Below are 23,413 nucleotides of genomic sequence, written 5' to 3' on the forward strand. Positions count from 1 at the left end.
AAAGGGGTTACTGATGTACTCTTAATGGGTTTAATTTGGCATAGTAGAGGCAGCTGCAGTACTGGCAAGCCAAACATTACATTAGATGCAACAGCAACTTGTTTCCAAAGCCTTCACCCAAGTCTAACTCACGTCATTTGTGTGCCCAGTGTCCCTGATTCAACTACAAATGCAAATCTGGAAGGAAACTTTTCAAATTGATGAGGCTCCTTTGACAGTAACAAAAAAATCCAAGCTCTTCAGTGTCAGCAGTCTAGTCCTGTGCAATGCGCTGCCATCAGAGATTCAGCAGGTGCCTTCCTTTTCAACCTTCAATCACCTGTTGAAAATTGTTCTATGCTGCCAAGATTTATGCTGGCAGTTAAGAAAATATCCTTCTGTAATAGTTAGTTGAGTTCTGATTTTATTTTATTTTTATTGTATGGTTTTATGTATGATTGTTAAAAACGGCTCTGATGTTTTAAATATATAAATAAATGGCTTAATTTGCTCAATGATCCCTTGCAGGACAGGAGCCAAATGAAGTTCATAAGATCCATAGTATAGCATGCCAAAACCAGGTCACATATAACCCTGTCAGTCCTTTGGGGAGATTTCTTTTGTACCACTTTCTAAATATGTTTGTTGCTTTTGGTGCCTCTAGATGTATATCGAAGCCCTGAGAGGGATATATTTATTTTGGAAAATGAATCTTCATGGAATGCTGGGTTGGTGGCATGGACTGTTCTGAGTAAAGGGGCGTTTTTGATATTGTTTGCACCAATTTAACTTTGCTGCTCCTTACACAGTACATCACACTGAACTGCATTGATGTGTGCCAGCAAATAAACACAGGGAATAATCTTTGACAAAACATATGTGTTAGCCAATTAAAACAACAAGACACCTCCTCAAGAAAACAAAAATCCTTAGCAATTTGATATTTTGTGACAGTAGAGTTCTTCATTAGTGCAATTACAATGCTGCATAGAACTATAACAGATTAACAGTGCAGTCTTGGTAGCCAAAATCCTATTTCTGATGCCCTCACAGTATTCTCACCCTGTATCCAGTTTATAGAAAAAAAAACTGAATCCTACTCAAGCCACCCCACATATGAAAATAAGAATTGTAAGAGTGAGAGGCTGGATCTAGCCCTACACCCATGTCTCTGTAAACTGTATGCGCTACGAGTTGGCCCATGATGTCGAACCCTAACCATACAGAATTCTATTTTTCTAGAAAAAGAGGTGCCAAAACTCACTGTGAATGCCTTCCTTGTTATCTTACAATGACAATGGCACCCACCTGAGAGGTGCCAGAAATGAGCTCCGGTGAGTTCTAGCTGGAAAAAACAAACACCCTGCTTCTGCATCTTGGGAGAGGGGCCTACATGGATAGAGCAGACTCTGCTCTACAGACTTGCACCCTCAAATGTGGACAGTGGGAGGACAGGGCTGATGGAGACATGATGACTGGATACAGGCCATGAGTGCATCAGTCACACAAAGAAGACTGCCTGAATAGGCTTTTCTGCTTCTCAGTATCTAGATTTGAAAAACATCTGAGAGATATCTTGCTGTCCAATGTGGACAGAGCAAGTAACCCACATTAGCAGTGCTTCCTCAGCACTGTTCTTTCAGCAGTCACAATGGGTGTTGGTGTCGGCATAAATATTTTCAATGGTTATGATTTATAGTTAGTGTTGAAAAGTAAAAGTGGTTTCATACAGTTGCAGGAAAGTAGTGGTGAGCTGTAGGAATGCGGGACAAGGAATAGTAGCCGTGTGGAACATACTCAGGCCACATAGCTTGACGACTCTAAGTCCTAACCCTCCCCTGCTCAACTGAGATTTTTCACTTCCACACCCCTCTTGGCTGTTAAAATGGCTGAAAGGTTTATCATGAGATGTTGAAATCATAGCATGTTGGATCTCCAGAAGACAGAGACAGCAATTGCATAGAATGCATGCAAGTCTAGCGTCCTGGTTTTATGAGCAATGCTCTCTAAAGCAAGCTTTTTCCTTTTCACTTGAGTTTTATGAGAGTTTGACATAGCAAATGCATTTGTTTATTGGAATGGAAAATAAATTAGCCATTGGAGTCATTACAATTCTAAAGAAATCTAATCATGCTGGCATCCAAGGAAACACAGAGGTGGACAACATTGTGGTCAAGGGCACCTACAAAGTCTCCTAAACTGCATTATTGTAGATGCACAATATTTGCTTTGCCTGCCACCCAGAGTATCTAAAGCAATAACAAGGGCAAGAGGGCTATGGCTGCTCCTTGAGACAGAACCTCATTTGTTGTTGTTCCATTTGAGACATGTGAGTTTCATTTAATGCATGGGAATGTTACTTCTGTTCTGCAGAAGCTGACTTAAGCTTGTGGTGGCCTGCAGTTATGGTGGTCTCAAAAAAATTGACCACAAGTTATGATGCCAGAGATCTGGTTTGTTGTGTTTCTTTTTGTGGGGGAGACTTATTAAAATTTATTCATGTTATGTCATTGGGCATGCTATAGGCACGATCACTGCACCCTCTCCAGGCTGGCAGAGCAATGTGCTTTTCCACCTTAGGGTTGCGAATCCTCATTCTTGTTAAAGGTAGAGCATGGAGTTGAGATAGAAAGAAATATGCGCAAATGTGTCTAGCAACAAATAATATGGGGAGAGGCAACAGGGTGAGCGGTTCTAATCCTGTGGGAATGGAGCCATAGAGGATAGGAGACATGGGCTTCTGGTTAATACTGTATCAGGATGCCATATATTTGCTGCACCTTTCATTATTACACTAAGCTTCTCTGTTGGTAAAAAATGTAAATTCTCTGCAGCTTAGTTTCCTGGTCTGTAAAATGGGGAGAAGAAACACTACCCCCCACCCACCTCACAGTGATGTTGAAAATACCTGAAGATGTTTTAATATAGCTTGGTGATGAAATGAGTTGTGCAACAGCAATAATTTCTAGCTTGACTAGAAGGCAAACACCCACGCTACCTTTAGCATCACATGTTTCTCATTTCGTCTTACCCCCTCACTTTCAACAGAAAATTACTATTGCAGCACCTGAGTTTTCTTTTCTTATGAAAGATTACGTGTTTGGTTTCATTACAAAGTTTAATTGTGCTGAGGAGTGGAAGGGTATGAAATAACGACAGTTAACATCTTCAGTGCTGTAATAATAAGAAGCCTAGACATATAAATTACTGCAGCAATTACAGCAGCACAAATAACGCTATTAATGCAATCAACTGTTAGTGTGAGTATTTGACAACAACCTTTAATCTTCCTTCAGGTGCAGCTATTTTACATTCTCTGCACCAGAATGAAACCTAATTAAACAATTAATGGTACTTTAGTTAGCTTGAAGGTGCTGCACTGGAATTTCAGAATTCAGAAATAAGACATTGCATGCTTTAAGCTGGTATTCAAAAGAACATTTCTCTTTGTGTCTGTTCATTTGCACCCACAGAATATTGAATGTGTGTTCATGTACATACATTTAAAGGGGGTGGAATCAAAGGTTGTTAAATAGTTTGAGGATGTGTTGCCAGGCAAAAGTAATAAAAATTGCTTAAGATACCAGAGGTAAGAAGAGCTGGTTGGATCAGGTCAAAGGCCCACCACAAAGGCCAACCACATGCCCATGAGAAGCCCACCATCAGAACCTGAGCACAACAGAAGTTGTGATTACTAGGAGGGGGGAGCCTTCCACCTTCACAGTTCCTCTGAGCTAGGAGGCATTAGCAAGCTGTTTCCTGCATAGCTTGAGCAGATCACAAAGATATCTTCCAAATTATTGACAGCCCAAGGTCACATCTCGGAACCATTATCTAAAATGACCCACAAGGCCAGAGACCGCTGGTTCCATGCCAGATAATGCTTTTAAGTTGTGATAGTAGCAGTAAGGATGTCATGTGGCGCACTTTACAGAGGACAGTCCTCTATTTGAAAAGCTGTCCAGTCCAAGTCTGGCTTAAAGTTGTAGAACCCAAAAACGGGTCTTGAAGTTACCATCTTTCTCCTGATTGCAAATGTTGCCACACACCCCAAACGATTGCCAACCTTCTGCCATATTTCAATCAGTTTCCTTTTCAGTCTTCCCCCAGCACCTGAAAAAATTGAGACAGGAGCCTTGTAGTTTTGCTGAGCAGCTCCAGATTCCCATTATGTGGAAATCAGTCCCACTGATTTCAGTGGAATTCAGTCAGTTGAAGTATCTGTGCTTAGGGCATAGCCAGAACTGCAGCAATTTGCATGTACATTGAAGAGGTCCAGACTCATTTCAAAGAAATACGCTTACATCAAAGTAAACCAGACCAGTAGGATATCAGATGGCTCCTTAGAATGCTGAAATTAAGTAATGGAAGAGAAATCATTCGGAAGGATCTTTGGCAGTCATCAACTCTTCGCTGCACTTCAGACAGCTTTTTAAAATGTAGGCAGAGTAGTCAATCGAAAATTATTCCATAACTTGTGTCTTTCATTTCTGGAAATCACTTTGGATTAAGCAATCAAAGTGAGAGTGGCTGGAAGAAATGAAGCTGGACAGAAATGGGCATAGCCCTGAACTCACTCAAATTCTCCTTCATTTAATTAATCAGTATGGATGTATGAATGTAGACATTTTTGTTTCTGTGTGTGGTTTTGTTTTGCCTTTTGTGACAATGAAGAGAGATTGAGGCTATTTCCAGCCATGTTATTGCTGGTTATTTTGGTGGCTTCCTCGGTTGGTTGGGTGGGAGAGAGGTTTTCAAACTCTGCTCCAGGGAACACTGGGGTACCTTGGGGTCTTTTCAGGGATTCCTCAATAAGATCAATAATGGTGAGCAGCTTATCCTCTACTTCCTCTATTTCCTCCTACCAAAAGCTTGACCCACCTGAAGCCCTCCAAATGTTTTGGACTGCAATTCCCAGCAGCCCCAGAGTTCCCCTGAACACAGTTTGAAAGTCCTTGATCTGTATGTTGAGGAAGTAACCATGACACAATGACCAGAACATCCAGGATTGTGAATTGCTTGTGGGGTACTGAACTAAATGGCCCCTGGTGTGCCTTCCAGCTCTATAATTCTATGGTTCTAGGAGTCTGGAAGATGCCAGACTAGTTAAGGCTGCCCTGCAGTGTACAGTCATATGGGGGGGGTGAGGGTGTTCTAGGTTGCCCTCTCAGGGTTAAGAGAGATGTAACATAAAAGCACATTGCCCTGGGTTCTTCACCACCTCCATGATACGATGCCAATTTCACGATGTATATTGCAGAAACAATCACATGCTGGTTCGGTCCATAAGTCACCAACACTGTAGCATCTTGTTCTCGGTTGAACATGACTATATGCACAATTCTTCATAATGTTTCTGACCCACGTATGGTCACTTTCAGCTGGGAGCCAGAAATGTCACTACAGCTTTGTTTGTTTTTTAGTATGTAACTCATTGTGCAAAATTACTGTGGGAATTGGTTGGAAGGGGTTTGTGGCTGGCTCTAGACAACCAATGCTGCCCATGGCCAACTTCTGCTGCTCATTTCTTCAGAGCTTGACAGTAGTGCGAGATACGCACTTCGAAGCTGAGGGCAATAGTTCAGTGGCAGAGCACACAAAAAGTTTCCAACTTCAATCTACCAGTCTCTTAGGTAAGAAGCTTTCATTACCTGAAACCCTAGTTAGCTGCTGTCAGTCACCAGAGATCATGCAGAATTAGACCATCTAAAAATCAAATGGTCAAATGACTTTAAAGTAAATGCTCATGCTATTTATGGACACAAATAATTTTTTAAAGTGTTTAAATGTCATTTGTTTATAATGGTCACAATGAAGAATGCAGTTCTTTCTATTTTCCCAACAACTGCCCTTTTAATCCGCCCTGGGTAGCTGCTTTACATTGGAGGTTGTGCCCTAAACAGAACTCCCAGGGGACAGTCCATAGTGCGTTGAAGATGACCACTGCAGAACATCAGTGGACAAACCAGAATTACATGCTGTAGCAGAGATTCATTTTGGATTTTTATTTCACAATCAATACAGGCACAGGAAATTAATAGTGATTCAACCTACGGTACCTTCTCCCCCATCCACCTCCCGCAACTGCCGTGGCCCCCACCAGCCAATTTTGGTATCCATGCTGGCGCAAACACAAACTCTTTCAGGTGATATTTGTTAGCTGTATTCCTACAGTTTGCTGTGTGGGAGATGACTTTGTTTGATGCAAGCAGCTGCGGGACAAGCACATAATGAATGCCATAAATGTTGTAATGAATCAAAATATTTCCAGGGTTCTTCCTTCCTAAAGAGCTGGCGAAAGGCACTGCAGTAAAATGGCACACAACTATTAGCTAATTGGACATCTAAGAAAGAGGTGATTATTCATGGGATGGGGGAATGAACAAATCCTATCAAGATCAGTGATTCAGGGTTAGAAAAAGAGAAACTAATGTATGTCAATCTTTTTTTTTTAAGCAATGAAATCCTATACATACCTGCTCAGAAACCCTATGCACAGTGGGGCTTACTCTCAAGTAGGTAGGGTTAGGATTGAAGTCTATGAGTAGAATAGCCTACAGAAGGGATGTGAAACCTGTGGCCCTCCAGATGTTTGTGGATTCTATCCAGCTTAGCCAATGGTTAGGGATAATGGGAGCTGTAGTACAACATCTGGAAGGCCACAGGTTCCCCAACAATGGCCTACAGAATTAGTTGGTTAATGGAACAATCTTATACTGGGCCTTGAAAGGACTGAAGTGGCAATGAGATTGCTGTACACAAAAACCTGCCAGCTTGTGCCAGCTTGTGCCAGCCAGGATGGAAAGTGTGGGAATCTGATCTAATTCTCTCTCTCTCTCTCTCTCTCTCTCTCTCTCTCTCTCTCTCTCTCTCTCTTTCTTTCCTTTGCCAACTCCAAGCTGGCATACCAGAGCCTTCCCCTCCTCCCGAAAACAGCCATCACTTTGGATCCAAGGGACTTTGGCTCAAAAGTTACAGTGTCCTGCTGCCACCTTTCCTCCGAAACACCCTGTTTGGGGCATTTCTGTATTGAAGAGCAGGTGATAGCTTACCACCTGCCTGGGCATAGCTCCAGTCCTCAGGTGAAACAGAGCTACTCCCACCAGTAATGCTTCTCCCTGCCAGCAGAGACCAATGGGAAGGAATCTTACTCATACTGTACTCCCAGCCATTGACTTGTCATGGATGGTGGTAGTAGGATTGTGCTTATATATAAACAAGTATATATAAACAGATGGTGGCAAATGCCAAATTTCTTGTGTTTGCTGCAAAGCAGGATAAGGATCAGCTGCAGAAAATCTCTGATTCTATGGTAAAATGATCTCTGGATTTGGAAAAACAAGTGTCCAGCACCCTGCATGGAAAATCCTGGCCAAGAGCTGTCAGAACGAATAAGAACTTTTACCTAAATGAAAATGGTGCTTGAAACCCAGAATAGAGTCACTGGCTGCAAGCTTGACTTTCCCCAGTGTGAGCTGTGCCTGTCACCTGCTTCTGGTTGACAGGAATCCCAGCACTGGGCACTCTCTGTCAGTGACTGCATTTAACTTGTGTAGAGACATCTAGCGAGTGTTTCTGGAAACAATTCTTAACAGGTTTAAATAAGGAAGAAGTCAATCTGCTGCTGCTTTCAAACCCCAGGCTTGAGGCAAAAAAACCTGCCGAGTCCCCCTGCTGACCAGAAATCATTCTGATTGCCACTGTCCAAACGTAATCTTTGCGGTAAGGGTTTCATTGCAGTATTTTACGCAACAGGGTTTTAATTGCTTCATACTTTACAAATGCAGGGGCAATTGGGTGTTTGGGCTAGGTACCTGAGGCGATCTGTAACTCTTCTTTTCTAAAGTAATATGGAGCTGAGAATCATTTCTAAAGGGGAGCACTATAGCCATTATTTTTTACATGACAGCCATTTTTTTTTGAAAAAAATGCAGAATTTATAAAGGAGTACAAGGGAAACAATACTTTCATTAGGCATTCACATAAGGAGAAGAGGCAGTGTGCTGTGCTGTAGTAGAAAGAGTGCTGGATTTTGACCTGGAGGATCTGAGTTCAAAGCAAAGAGAGTGATTTTTGAGTATATATTGCCAGCCCCAACTATCCCTTTTCATTTTTTTCAGTCTTCAGTAAGCCACATTTCTACATCACTTTTCATGTGTACTTCTTCCTTCCTCTACACATATCTTTGCAAAGAAATTTCCCTGATATAATGCATTTTTGTATGTGATGTTCACTAATATGTGTGTTTTAATCTGCACTTCCTTCTAATCTATGTATTTTATTTCTTGGGGTCAGAGAACCACATCACTAACTTCAGAGAAGGGTACATTTCAAAGATTGGTGTCTTTTGGTTTACGCATTGTTTTGGGAAGGGTGGATTGTACAGATTCACAGCAAAACCAATCCCCATGCAGGGTTAGCCAATCTTGCCCTTCAGATGGTGGGAAGTAGAGCTCCCATGATCATTGATCATTAGCTTATGCTGGTGGGAGTTGCAGTCTACAACTGGAGGGCAGCACATTGGCTACCCTTTGTCTGAAAAAGAATTCCATTAAAACCTTTTTATCCAGGCCCATTACCCACTGGAATTTAATCTATTAACAGCAACAACCTTTATCTTTGGGGGGAAACTGGAGGAACGCAAAGACTCTTGCCTGTAAAGGCTGGATAAAGAAGGTTTGGTAGTTAGCTCAGGTCTTAAAGAAATAAGTAAACAAGGAGGATTATGGGATGGCAGACAGAGTAACAAGGGTAGTATATTTTTTAATCATTTATGGTAAAATAAATCGTTGCATTCATATATTTTATTACATCACAGTTAATGATTTAATACTTGATTTTGTGTGTGATTCTGGAAGTGAAAAGTGTAAATGTTATATAGATGCATATTATTGAGTTGTTTTAGTTGGGTTCTTTGATCCAGTTGAGGTTTCCATCGATAGAGTGGGGAAGGAAGCAATTTTTGCCAACGGTCCCTGCAACCTTCTGGTGTGAGTATCTGCCTCTGATACTAGCATAGTATCATGTTTTTGTCATAATGGGCAGAGTTAGTGATTACAGTAAAGTCATACCTTGGATCCCAAATGCTCTGGAACTCAGATGTTTTGGCTCCCGAACACCGCAAACCCGGAAGTGATTGTTCCGGTTTACGAATATTCTTTTGGAACCCAAACATCTGACAGGGCTTCCACGGCTTCTGGTTGGTTGCAAGAGCTTCCTGCAGCCAATCAGAAGCCGCAATTTGGTTTTCAAACAATTTGGTTTTCAAACAGAGGCAGATACTCACACCAGGAGGTTGCAGGGACCGTTGGCAAAAATTGCTTCCTTCCCTACTCTATCGATGGAAACCTCAAACATCAAAGTCAAACGGATCTCTGGAATGGATTCTGTTTGACTGTATTATTCCCAGGAACAAATGTAAAAGGTTGTCCAATAGTTGTTGGGTTTCCCCATATCTCGGACCCTCTTCCCAGTTCCCAGTCTGTCATTGTGTGAGTTTTTCCTCTCAGCCAAACCGACAACTTACCCACCCTCACAAAAGCTGGACTAAAAACTTATTGTGTACTCAAACACCTGAACATTCCCTGTCTCTCCTCCACACCTCCAGGATCTGGCAGTTTATTAGACTATAGGTAGGAAAGGTTCATAAGCTACTGCAAATACATGTTGCAAACCATAATCATAATTCTACCATACCCTTCAGACTAGGTTGCCCTAGAGACTCTGAGTGGCTGTACTAATAGCAATGTACTTAAATTTTGGAAAAAAGAAGTACCTGGCTCCCAACCAGGATTTGGAAAGAGAGAAGACCTGAGGGAAGCCCAGAGTTAGCACAAAAACATTAGCACAATTTCCAAAGGAAAAGACATTACAAAAAGACATTGAGGCCTACAACCCATCTGCCCAAGGGATGAGAAAAAGCAGGATGTAGGAACATCAGCAGGACTTAAAGTAGGCTGGTCAACAGAAACCACATACTGAGTGAGTAGTGGGTTAAGGAGGAAGAGACCTAAAAACACATTTGAAAGAGGACAACCATTAATGTGTTAGTATCTTTAAGGAATTGTAGTGACATGCTGATTAGCATTGTTCTCTAAAGACTGCTCCAGATACTTTTTTTGTTTGAGAATGTACCTTTTCAGCGTCTCTGTACTGTAGATTAAATTAAATTGGAATAATTGACACCTTCTTATGTAGTTGAAGCCATCACTTAACACAGGCACCTTCTCAAAATTGTATCACAAGACACTTGGTTACACTTTCACATGCTTTATCTACCCTAATTATGTGAATAAGGCTGTGATAAATGTGCACAAATCGGCTTTACATGATCTTGAGCGTTGCCCTAAAGTGCAGTTTTAAAAGGGAGGATTTATTCCACACTTCCAAAGCCTTTAGCATGAATGTTCTCACAGCATGACATTAATAAGTCAGTCGTTCACATACACAGCCTTGGGAACTTTTCAGATATGTTGCTGTGTGTGAAATACCAAGTTGTGACTGTATCAAGGTGTGTACACACTTCATTTGTGCTGTCTGGTAAGAGCTGCACATCATTATTTGCTTTGGATGTAGACTGCCATTGGTTATTCATGCCTTGGCCCATGATTAGAATACTGCAATGTGCTTCAGACAGGGCTATGTCTTGATGACTGGAGACAGGAAAAGATGTCCCTCACAAGTATCAGGCTTGCAGCAAAAGAGAAGTGTTCATAGATTAATCACTACCTTCTTGAAACATATGCACCCAATCCTATGCATGCATGCATGCTCAAAAGTGAGATCCATTTAATAAGGGATCCATTTTCCTTTTTATTTCTGGTGAAAAAAGATGCTGAGTGCATTTTTTTGTCAAGCATGCTTTTCCTTGCACCACCACCAGATAAGATGGTTTTCTAAATCAAGGAAGAAACAAAGCTAGAGTGCTTTGCTTTGCTTTCTTTTAAACATAAGACAAAAATCTTAAGATGTGGCTCTTAGGAACCGGCTGTTGAGAAGTTAGAATATGGTGCAAGGGTGCTGATAGTGGCCCCTGCCATTTTATGCACTCCAAAGTTAGAGCAGAGTCAGTACTGTGAATATGGGGGGGGGGGAATTACATTGTCTTTTATATTTGGCTGGGTTAAAAGAAGTTGTGCTACTGGTATGGATACCAGTTAAGAGAGGGTTTCCTGTCACCTCGAAGGCAATGTATTCTGGTGGCATTCATTCATACGTTCATGTGCCAGATGACAAAACTTTAAACAAAACTTTAAATAACTTGAGAATGAAAACATAGTGACAACGACTAATCAGATGTATTGTATGTGTATGCATTTTGGAATGAAATGTGACTCATCTGGCCACCTTTTTATGGGTGTGAGAGAGAGCATCTTGGATGATAAATTATTAACACTGATTCTGAAAGCTTTCAATGGAATAAGTACTTCTGTATGTCCATGTACACCACTAACAACCTTCCATAAAAGCACTGATGAAGCCCTTAGCTCAGTTGGTTAGAGTGTGGTGCTAATAACACCAAGGTTGCAGGTTCAATTCCCACATGGGACAGCTTGCATTGCAAGGGGATGGATTAGATGATCCTCATTGTCCCTTCTAGTTCTACAATTCTCTGTTTCTGTGGGCTGTATAACACTCCTATGGCGCTTCCGTAGCTATCTTTCCCCCAGGAGGTCAAAAAGCATCCACTCTATTCCCCCCCCCCTCATATTAGCTGGCCTTATTCATAAACATCTTCTGAAATATGTGTTTGTTCTGCAGTTCATTTAGCCTAGCGCTCACCATGTGGGTGGGTGTTGTTTGACAGGGATGCTTGTGAGACAGTGGTGCTCAGGGCAAGAAGGCAAGGCTCATAATTATTTTATTTTTATCTGAGAGGAAGAACATTATGTCTGAAATAGACTGATCACAAATCCAGAGAAAGTGACCAGGGACTCAGTTGGCGGATTTCTGTCTTCTGGCAGTCATGATATAACATAAAATATTCACTAAAAATACAATTTTCAAGAGAATGCAGATTACTTTTCCTCCCCCTCCCTGCTTTTTTATATTCCCAAACTGCATTGTTAATTTGCACGTCAGTGTGCAATATAGATTTCAGGTTGCTATGGTGATGGTTTTGCCCACACTAACTTGACATTAGCAATGCTGAAAAGAGCTCCGATGAAGACAGCAGCTGATATAAAGGCTGTAATGATGCAGCTTTTGACCTTTGACTGTTTTATCAGCAGCTATTGTTTTCCTTCTTAGGCTAACAAAAACAAGGATTTGATTTTAAATATTAGCACTTGTGTGATGTCGAAACAAGGACGGTCAAAAAAATTCATAAAGCCACACAGAAGGTTAAGGCAGAACTTCTCGAAGAAACCCAGTTATATCACAGGGAGTGATAAATCATTTGGCAGCTTTATTTGCGTCAGGAATCAATGAATAATTTCTCGCAAGGTCCGTGTCAACATTACACCTCTGATCGGATTACAATATAAGGTGAAGCCTGTCTCTCTGTGTTAAAATTTAAGAATAATTTTTGACCCTGGTCCAGAGACTGTCACTCAACATTGGTAGGTTGCATAGATGCTGTTATGCACAAATATCTCTACCAAAAAGACAGTGCCTGTGCTTTGCTGGTGCTGATCACCTTCCAGGGATAGTGGTGTTCCTATAAGCTGATATCACCAACCATCCTGGGATCAGTTTACTAAAGGGATTGCCTTACCCATTCCTTGCCTGCTCATTCACTTCAATCTGCAGAGCATGCCACATATTTTTTCTTCTACATTTGTGAAGAGTGTGGCAGCACCTGCACTCTACATCTCCCTGCCTATTGACATTAAGCAGGCACCTTCACTATTTTGTTTTATTTCATTTATTTTCTGTTTCAGTACGCCGATCCAGACATAGGATTTGTTTAAAATATTATTGGTTTTAATTATGGTTTGATGCACATTTGCTTTTGACTGCTCTGCATATTTTAGTCATGTTTTATGCATAATTGGACTGCTTGGAGATCTTTTATTGAGCAATAGTTTATAAATTTACTAAAGGGGGGGTCTGGTGCATTGTGTGTGGTTCAGGAATATTTTGAGTGCTGAGTGGTGTTCCTACCAGCCCCACATCTCCATTAGAATATTCACTTGCAAACCTAGATCATACTAAGAAGGGAAAACTATGCATATTGCATAAGTGGCCCTTGCTTATATTGGGACCAGTTATTCTACTTCTCAAAAGATTGAAGTCTGGGAACGTTGCGGAATACTGACACTATATGGTTGTTAACGTTGCTAAATAAACCATACAGAAGTCTCAGGTCGAAACGGGTTCATGATTACCAACAGACCAACTCTCTGTGTTTGTGAGGAGAAGACAAAAGAAACAGAACTGGTTAAGATGGTCCCTAATAATCTTGATTCTGCATTTGTACAGAGAAAACATGTTCAACACTGATTTGTCATATTAGAAACCATCTTTCCTTGGGTCATTAACATGATTGTAAGTAAATAAATAGCTGTATAATCTGATTCCAGTTCAGGTTATATTATGAATCAGGCCAAACTCCACACCGCAGGGAAGTGTGTGGTTTCAGAAATGAGTCTGCCTTGCATTCCAACACTGAGAGATGCCCAACTCTTGATTTTTCCACTTTCTTTTTTAGATGACTGAACCCACCTACAATTTTACCGGCTGTATAGAAGTTACAGAAATCAATAACTTGGGACCCTTCACCTTTGCTAATGCTGTGAACAAAAACAATATTGACAGTTGCAGGTAAATCACATTCTGTATCTTTTCCAATCAAGAGCAACTGATTCTCTAAGACTGTTGTAGCTTGAGATACAGTTTCTCATTTTCAGACTGGTCTAAAATACATGTAGTGGGGGGGGGTATGTGTGCATTTCTCTTGATATACCTTTTCTCCTCTTCTATATGTGGGAGCAAAGGGTGGTGGTGGGGTGCAGAATAGTCCAATTAAGCCTGACAGCTTACATGTTCTGGGGTTAGTGAACAACAGAATGCAAGATAAAAATCAAGGTGGGGGGAAAGAGGTATACATAATGGGTTTCTCCTCACTGTATTAGAATTTCCATCAATGTGTGTGAAAGGCAGGAAAACTGGGGTTGTATGTAAACGAGGCCACCAAACATTAAAAAATAATATTGGGAGGCAGAGAGTATTTTTGTTGCTAGCTATTTAGTAGGGTATTCATTTGGAAGTGGAGCAGTACAGAAGATCCTTTCATGAAAGCTTCCTTCTAACACGGCTTTGTGGACGAAAATTAGCTGGACCATGTTTGCTATCCAAACCTATTTATTATCTCTCATGCAAAAGGTAAACTTGTAACACCCAGTGTGTAATTCATGATGTCATATCGCTTCACTTGTTTCCTTCAAATTTTCAGCCAAGCCCATTTTGCAACTCATTCTCTTTTGTAATTTTGATGCTGTTTTTTAAGATTTCATAACTTGTTTTTGAGAATTTCATTGTGTGTTTTGGTTTACATAATTTTTACTACAAACCTATGATAAATGTGTGTCAGGAAAGGAGATTGCTTGCATAATTAGGGCTTAATGTAGCAGGATTTGTCATTACAAAAGTTTTTTGAAATGATTATTTCAAAAATAATATGGTCCAGGCAATCGCAATCCCATGAACACTCGTGGACTTTCACTCAGTTTGCACTCACTTCAATGGGGGCATGAAATATCGGATTACGTGGTATTTTGTAAGCAATTATGAAAATAAAAAAGCAAACTTTGCTCACTCCTTAAGTGTGGCTCTTCACAAGCAACAACACAGGCCTTGGAGTTTTTTATTATGAAATTGCAATCCCAATACCAGTAGATTGTACATTGGCACCAGGCTCACCCACAATCCCATTGCAGGACAGCCCAGTGATGGGGCAGGGCAGGGTCGTTGCGAAGGTGAGGAATGAACCAGGTTAGCAGTGGTAGTATATGCAGATGCATGTGTGGTTACACACACCATCATTCCAGTGTTTTTCCCACCCTTGCCAGCCCACCTAACCTGCTGCTGTTGCTGTTACCTGCTCAGTCTGAAAGGGATAGAACCTGCAACGGGCTTCCAACACTCTGCCAGAAGTGGACTGCCACTCTGAAAATAAATTAGTGGGTCTACACAGACATTGAGCAAGCTTTGGTATCTGAATTTGATAAAGCTGGGCAGCATCAAAGATCTAAAGTAGCAACGTCAACGTGTCTATAATAAGATGAAACACATGAAAGGCATTCAAAGTCTGACATGCTTTCAAACTGTTCATAGTTCGTTTGAACATTGTCAAGTATGATATGTGAACTGGTTGCAATTCTCACCCAGTCCACTTGTCACATACCTTAGGCCTGAACAACTTCTGTACTACCAAAGCTAAGCGTTGCTCACCAGCCATGCATCTGTGGCCTGATGGAGGTTTTGACATTCTCCTGGTTTCTGCAGTTCTGGAAATGTACATACGGGCCTTTACTTCTTGTGAAGTTTGGTGTCTAACAGTAAACAAAAATAAATAGAACATAATGTAGAAGTAAAGGTAAAGGTACCCCTGCCCGTACGGGCCAGTCATGACCAACTCTGGGGTTGCGTGCTCATCTCGCTTAAGAGGCCGGGAGCCAGCGCTGTTCGCAGACACTTCCGGGTCACGTGGCCAGCGTGACGAGGCTGCTCTGGCGAGCCAGCACCAGCACAGTACACGGAAACGCTGTTTACCTTCCTGCTATTACGCAGTACCTATTTATCTACTTGCACTTAGGGGTGCTTTCGAACTGCTAGTGGGCAGGAGCTGGGACCGAGCAACTGGAGCTCACCCCGCCGTGGGGATTCGAACCGCCGACCATACGATCGGCAAGTCCTAGGCACTAAGGTTTTACCCACAGCTCCACCCATGTCCCAATGTAGAAGTAACACTTGCTAAATTTCTCTCCCAGTACAATGCCATGCAATTGTCAAGTAACTTTTATGTGCTTATGACATGAAGGCAAAATTTAATGTCGTTATCTTTGCAGTCATTTTATTATTCATAATATGTGTGTGTGTGTGTGGTATAGATACATTGTGTTCTCTGAACCTTGTCTTACAACGCAGTCTTCTTGTATTGCATTGCGATACATTTTCTATCGTATGGTCATTATTTTATTTTTAAGAAAGACATTTCATCAAGTACTGTCATATTGCCTCGAATGTACTAGGTGGCAACACACACACACACACCCAAGCTCAACTCTGTTGAGACCTTGGATAGTTTAATGGAAATTCTAAAACTGTTTCAGAAGTGTCAGCAATTTATTTATTTAAAGAAAAAGAAAAATACCAAGAGGAATGTTGCTCAGCATTCAGCAGGCGAGGCCTTTTATACTCCTCAATTCTAATATCCTCTCCTTTTATGGTGCCAACTTTATCACCAGTGAAATTGGGTCTGCCTGATTCAACATTAACTGTCTTTTGTGGGTTTAAACCTATGCAAGCAAGCACCTTGTATTATGGTGTTAATTTTTGGTTGAGATGGAATGGAAGCTGGATGTGGTTGTTGGCTTTTGCAGTCGTGTATGACTTTTAGCCTGCAATAGATAGATAAACAAAAAATTAAAATGACATTTTCAGATTTAATGGAATAGAGACATGTAATTTACATTCTGGAAGCCTCTGGAAGTCTATAATAGTTAGTTTGTTCTTTCAAAAAAAGAAGAAGTGTGGTTCTGTTTTTGTAGTAGTGTTTCTGTGTGTGTTTTTTAACTACTGTATTAGCATTAAATAATTTAACTAGTGAAGATTTTCTCAACACTTTGTGTGGCATTCAACTAAGCTGTACTCAAAAGTTGACCTACTGAAATGGGCCCAACTAAATCATATTTGTGCTTGGAAGCTGATTCAAATGCCCAGGGTGGCTATAGAGTAGTTTTTCATGTGACTAGCACCACTTCAGTATGGACATGAGGGGTTGCTCATAAGAATCTTTCCACATCCTCACATAGCAAGGAGAAGACTTCCCCATGTATGGATAGATAGATGGACATTTGGGGCTACTTTCAAACAACTGCTCCCTAATGGGCATTCTGGCGGGGTACAATCACTTGAATAACCGTTTCACACATCTGCTTAAACATTGCCTACAGATGACTAGGTATGTAAACTCTTTTATTAATAGAAGATTTTAAATAAATAGAGAATAATAAAATGAATAAACAACTACAGCGTCCCCATAAGCATGCAAAGGGATGAATACATTATTGTAATACAGCATCCCATTGAATTTTACCCTGACAGGGAAGTTGGCAAGAAGATGTCCCTCCCAAAAGACAAATTGTGATTGGGGTGAGTATCTTTCCACTCCTCCCTCTGTGGCACAGAAGATAAATGGATGCCACATTTTGATAAATTTATCTGTCGGGAGTTACCCCATAGGCTTCTTGCATTCTTGGGCAGGTTTATCATCAAAGCACCAACAGCCAAACCCTAGTGTACCTTTAAACAAAAAACAAAAGAAAACAGAGCAGTTGTCCACCCACTTCCAGTTTTGTGCCACTTCTCATCTGGCCACTACCAAGCAAGTTAGTCATCTTTTTCATCCATTTCCGTAGGACTCATGTGTAACTAACTTAGCTCCATGTCAACTCTTATTTTGAGAGCTGTCCAGGATGATGGCACATCCATAGGACTCCCCAGGAAGACATGAAAACAAAGAATATTTCATTTACAGTTTCTAACAAACACTTGGGTTTTTGCAGCTGACAAATTCTTATATCCTGCCAAACAATTCAGATGTTGTGGCCAAGGTAGGCCCACAGAGAGGTCAGTCCCTCCACACTGACAGCCTAGGCATCTGTCCACGATAGAGATACTCAAGTTCCTCTTTGCTGCTTTGCACACTACAAAAGAAGCATTGATTCTCTTGTGCCTCTACTCTGTTGCCGCTGCTTGTAACATGTGAATTGAGAGAACTGAAGCTTTACTTCATTTGTTCTTTCTTTCTTTACTTGTGATCAATGGCCTATATAGAACAAAAGCTTTCTACAGCAGTATTTCAGAATGCAATACCAAATCTGTGTTAGCTCATATAAACATTTTAGTTTGTGGGGAGGGAATAGTGTGCAATAGTTTTTTTATTATTATTAAAAGAAGGAGTTCTTTTTAAAAAACATTTCACACTATTCCTACAAAACTTTGTGCAAACTTATCCCACAATCACACCGACCTTATCTTCTGCCTGTGATTCCTCTAACAAGTTTCCCCAACACTGTGATGAGCTCCAGCTATCTAATCATTCTTTTAATGTGAATGAAAGCAAGTCCACTTTCACGAAACCCCCTTTTTAAGGCACAGGTTTGTGAGTATATTTTAAACTTATGAATATTTAAGCAGTTTGGAATTTACTCAAAGATGTTCTGCCATTTCTATAACTAGATCTGTTTGGATTTCAAAATACCAAAAGGAAAGCTAAGGCGTGTGCAGAATTTAGTGAGCTTTTGAAAACAAACTCGATATGGGAGTTCATTAACCTTTTGAGAACTGTTTGCTTTCCTTCTTTAAAACAGTTCTGCTCAAGAGACAGCACATGCTATAACTAAATTTCAGGGGAAATGCCTGCAGCTATAAGGGCAGCCAGACCTTGCTGGGATAAAGGAAGACAATTTCTTCTTCTCCCAACCACAGCCTCACCCTGGAGGTGATAAGGGAGGCTTTCCCGCATCGCTCCCCTTGGGACCCAAAACTGTGAGAGGATGAGGCAAGTTGGCCTCAAAGGCAGCCTGTATCCTGACCCTGGGCCTTGTAACCCTGAGCTGCAAGCCTTGGGAGCCACACATCACCCTCAAAAGTGCCTAAGGGGGTCACCAAGCTGACCTAACTGTTTCCCTTCCTGCACCTACCTGCCCAAGTAACCATTTAAACCAGTCTATTTAACAGACTACCATCCCGCCCCACATAGTGCAGAAGACCAGTGTGCAAAAAGACCAGTGTGCCAAGCCAAATAGCTTGCCGGCCAGAAATTCCTACTTTGCCCAGAGGCAACCACCATAGCCACACTATGAAAGAGGGTGGCTAGGTCATTATTGACAAATACGATACTTCTGTTTCCTTTAAGATCAAAAGCCCCGGTTCTTGGCACATAGTTCCACATATTTGTACATAGGGTTGCTGTGCATATCTGTGGTTTTTGTGCCTCATAAAGTAAAAAATTAATGTTCCCACTTGTGGACAAGAGTTCAGCACAAAACAACATGTTCTGACGGATCTAAGAGAGTGAGGAAGAGCAGTAAGATATTGCAATATTAAGCTAAATTGTACAAAATTAAACTAGCTGTACAAATTGGGAAGAAGTGAAATAGTGTGGTTTGTTCTTCTGAATGATGCTGACACTTTCAAAGGGGGGCACAAGTACAATAACCAGTTTAGCCTTTCAGATGATGTACAATTCAGCCAGATCTGCACTTTTTAATGGAAACCTATGTGAAATTATCCACTCTTCAGACCTGGGGCTAGTCTCCCAACAATTGGGAAGCTAATTATGTTGTTGGTGTATTTGTGATTTCCTGCATCTTAAAATAAGAGGACAATGCAGTTATATTGGGATGCAAAATCACATCCACAACATGACTGCAAAATAATAATTTGTGAATTGGTTACCCTTGTGAATATTGCATATATCTCTGCATACTGTATTCTCTGGCGGAGGAAGAGGAGTGCAGGGGGAGCGCACTGCCCCTGGCAGCGCGATCCTGGTGGGGTGCCATCGTGGCTGCCCCCCGCCCGTGCTGGGTGCCGCGCCCTTGCTGGTGGCGTGCCACACCCCCAGGACACACACCAGCCCTGCCCCCACCTGCTCTCCGCCCCCCAGTGCCGGAGCATGAAGCTCCGCCACTGACTGTATTGGGTTTTCTTTTAACTGCTGTGTCCTTACTTACCAGTTGATGAAGCTCCGTAATGTGTTCCTATGCTTAGAATGCTTATTATCTTCGTCGTAATTTGATATCCTATTGCCAGTCTTCTCCTAGGTTTTTCTTTTTAGCACCAAACATTGGTCAGATGACCATTTATTTCCATACAACAAATTAGACACCCTCTTCAACCCTATCAACATCATTACTGAATAATTGATTCCCATCACAAGCTAATGCTAGACAGATACATTAAAATTTACAGTTGCACCTGCTTCATCTGTTTATTGAAATGCATACCAGCAAGCATCGGTGCAGTTTGTACCACATACCAAATTATTTCCCCTCATTTGCATTTTTTGAGGGGCTTCAGTGGGTGGCAATCCTCTCATAATTATCCTAATCTTTCAGCAATGAGACCATCTGAGGGAGTAATGGAAATGTTGACATTTTCAAGGTACAGCTAGAAATACTTCTGTTAAGGGTGGTATATGCTAGGTCAATGAATAGTTCTAAAGGAGGGCCACTTAGAGGATGATTTGGAGACATGCCCCCTGCTTCTGCAAATATGAGTTCAGATTTGTACACAGCTTGATCAAGCAATTTCTAAATCTTCTAAATAAATAAATAAATCACATTGCCACAGCTACCACTCCTTCTACACAACTCACTTGCCTGGCTCTCAGCTGTCCACTAAGAGGCTAGCTGTTACACCCTGGTTATAACTGGAATGAATTTGATCCTAGTGGGGTGACCAGTTGCTGATCACAGCACAGCTCATCCAGCCTTAACTCAGGGATTTAAATTAAATAACTTCTTAAAATGTTTGTCTGCAAATTAGGTGGGGCTATGTTGCAGAGGCTACATGCCATTACATATGCAGGAAAGTTTTCTGTGCAAGAAAAATAAAATATATGCAACAGCCCTTGAGCATCCTTCTTTGAACATTTTGCTAAGCTCTGTTCTATTCCTGTGATTGTCCCTTGTTCACTTTCTAATGCCTGAGATTTTTTTTTCCAGTTGTATCCTCTGTGTTTGACTTGCCCTCTTTGATTTTCCTCATCTTTTTTATTACATTTGTTTTCAGTGTGCTCTTTTCTGCGTAGCTCCTTTTCTCCTGTGCAATTTCCTTTCTGCCTTTGTGCACATCCCCCTCCTCCTGCCCCTTATTATCCTTTTCTCTTTGGTGTTCCTGTTGAAATGATGCATTGCAATGATAATGTTAGAAAAGGTGGCAGGCATAATCCTAACTTGTATTTTTAAATGCTCAGAACCATTGTAAACGATTTAAGTCTACGGTGCTGTCTTTTGCGAAGGGAATTGGTGACTTGGTTTGGATACTAAGCAAATCCTTTTGAAATATAGACACACACACACATACATACATATATGTAGGCACATGCAGACCTTGTCTGAGGCCTGGGGTGGGAGACTTTTCCATGAGGCTTGCCATTGCAACAGCACTGCCTAATCTGATCTAATGCTACATGCTAGTATGCAGTAATACTATCAAAGCCTTAAAGTGCATGAGGACAGGCTTGGACGTTTTGCCCATGACCTTCCCTGGTAGGCTGGAAAGCACAGGGCGTTGTTGGCATGACAGCACTAAGTCTAGCAGGCCCCTGGCAGGCCCCTCCAGCCAGCTTAGCCCTCTGAGACCCATAGCACGTGTACCCGGCTGTCCCCCCCTTCCCCACATGGGCATGTATATGTGAATATATGACTTTATGCGCTTACAAATACAATTTCCAGCTCATTTCTGAGCAGCTTTCCTTGGTCAGCATGCCACGAGCAAAGGCCCGTCTCCCTCTCTTGCTTGTTTTTCTGGAACCATAGGATTATTATTTGTAGCAGCTACATGGTTTCGTACTTTAAGCAGTGCAGGCCAAAAAGATTGCATAATTCCTATTTTGGTCTCCTTAATTATTCTTGACTCACTGTTAGCATGTCGTTGGCTGTGCAAGAGTTCACAATTTCTGTGGGAATAAATGAACCAGACAGGCTTTGTGCTGGAGGCTCTAGAAGTGCAGTCAGTTACATAGGATTCCGCTAAAATGTCAGATTCTGAAGTCTTTAAAATATACGTTTATGCATGCAGCTTTCACCAGTTTAATGATGTCAGTTCAGGTTTTCCCCACCATAGAGTTGGTAAAGTATGAAAACCAGATGTACATTGATTCAAGGGGACGGGAAGAGAGGAGTGAATTCTTGTTTTTTAAAGAATCCTTTTAAAAAATGGGATGTCCCCGCACTAGTTCTGCTCCTGAATCATTTTGCATCCAGTAATGGTTTTATCTGAGCCAAGGTCCAGCTCAACTCAGCTCCAGGATCTGGTGGATCAGCTTCAGAACGCAAGGTTATTCAAGGCTGGTGACATGATCAAAATCTGTAGGATGCATCAAGGGACCATTTCATTAAGGACTAAGTTAGGACCCTTTTTGAAATTACCTCCACAACACTGGAACTATCAAAGTATGAATCCCACGCCAGCTGCCCTGGTCAAAGTTGCATGGAAGTACTTTCAAAATCATTCAAAGGAACTAGAGAAATGCCGGTTTGGGAAGGAGCCAGTGTCAAAGGGCTAACATCCAATGGGGGCTCTGAATATTCACAGTTTACTTCTACATCCATTTAAGAGTCAGGGGCTAAAGTGGCTATAAGATCAGTTGCGTCCTGGCTTCCCTTAATCTCTAGCATTTAGGAATGAATGAGTATTTCACTCATTAGGTGTGCTGCAAATGATATGGACCAAATTATAATACAGTCATACTTTGGTTGTCAAATGCCTTGGTACTCGTACGTTTTGGCTCCCGAACGATCGAAACCCAGAAGCTAGTGTTCTGGTTTTCAAACTTTTTTTGGAAGCCAAATGTCTGATGCAGCTTCTGCTATTGTTTCCCATGTGCCTGCGCAATTGGAAGCCGTGCCTTGGTTTCCAAATGTTTCGGAAATCAAACGGACTTGGTGAGATGAAAATATTTGGCCCAAATTAGCACATTCTGATAGCAGTGACTAAGGCATGAAATTGGCTTCTAAATGTGATGGAAAGTTATCCTTCCTCTCCCTCCTCTCTGCCTGATGCAAATCATGCTAATAGTTTTCATAGGCACAACTCATGCCCTAGTCATACTCTAGAGCAACGTTTTGCAGCCTTGGCTCCCCAGATGTTTTTTGACTACAATTCCCATCATCCCTGATCACTGGTCCTGCAAGCTAAGGATGATGGGAGCTGTAGACCAAAAACAGCTGTAGACCCAAGGTTGGGAAACACTGCTCTAGAGTACACACTTTGGATAAATGACTAGCTTTTGGTGATAAATCTGGCTGCCATAATGGGGCATATTCCACAAAGAAACTCACATATTGCATGCAGTTGGGTTTAAGGGATAAGTGTAAAGTGGCAAAAATACCTGTGGCCACAATCCTGTACACACTTGCAGCATGGGATGGTCTAATCCAGGCATGGCCAAACTTGGCCTTACAGATGTTTGGGGACTACAATTTCCATCATCCCTGATCACTGGTCTTGTTAGCTAGGGGTGATGGGAGTTGTATTC

At 41.5% G+C, this 23,413-nt stretch overlaps 1 protein-coding gene across 7 annotated transcripts in view; it reads left to right on the plus strand.

The window, feature by feature from the left end:
- Positions 1–23,413, plus strand: part of EYS (eyes shut homolog) — a 511,791-nt gene that overhangs the window by 311,968 nt on the left and 176,410 nt on the right. For all 7 annotated transcript variants that reach the window (XM_082218133.1, XM_082218135.1, XM_082218137.1 and 4 more), the window contains one exon: positions 13,631–13,743. In XM_082218133.1, coding sequence (XP_082074259.1) covers positions 13,631–13,743 — 113 coding nt within the window. The remainder of the gene's footprint in view (positions 1–13,630; positions 13,744–23,413) is intronic.

Source organism: Podarcis vaucheri (genome assembly GCF_965113315.1).
Source record: "Podarcis vaucheri genome assembly, chromosome: 3".
NCBI classification, from domain to species: Eukaryota; Metazoa; Chordata; class Lepidosauria; order Squamata; family Lacertidae; genus Podarcis; species Podarcis vaucheri.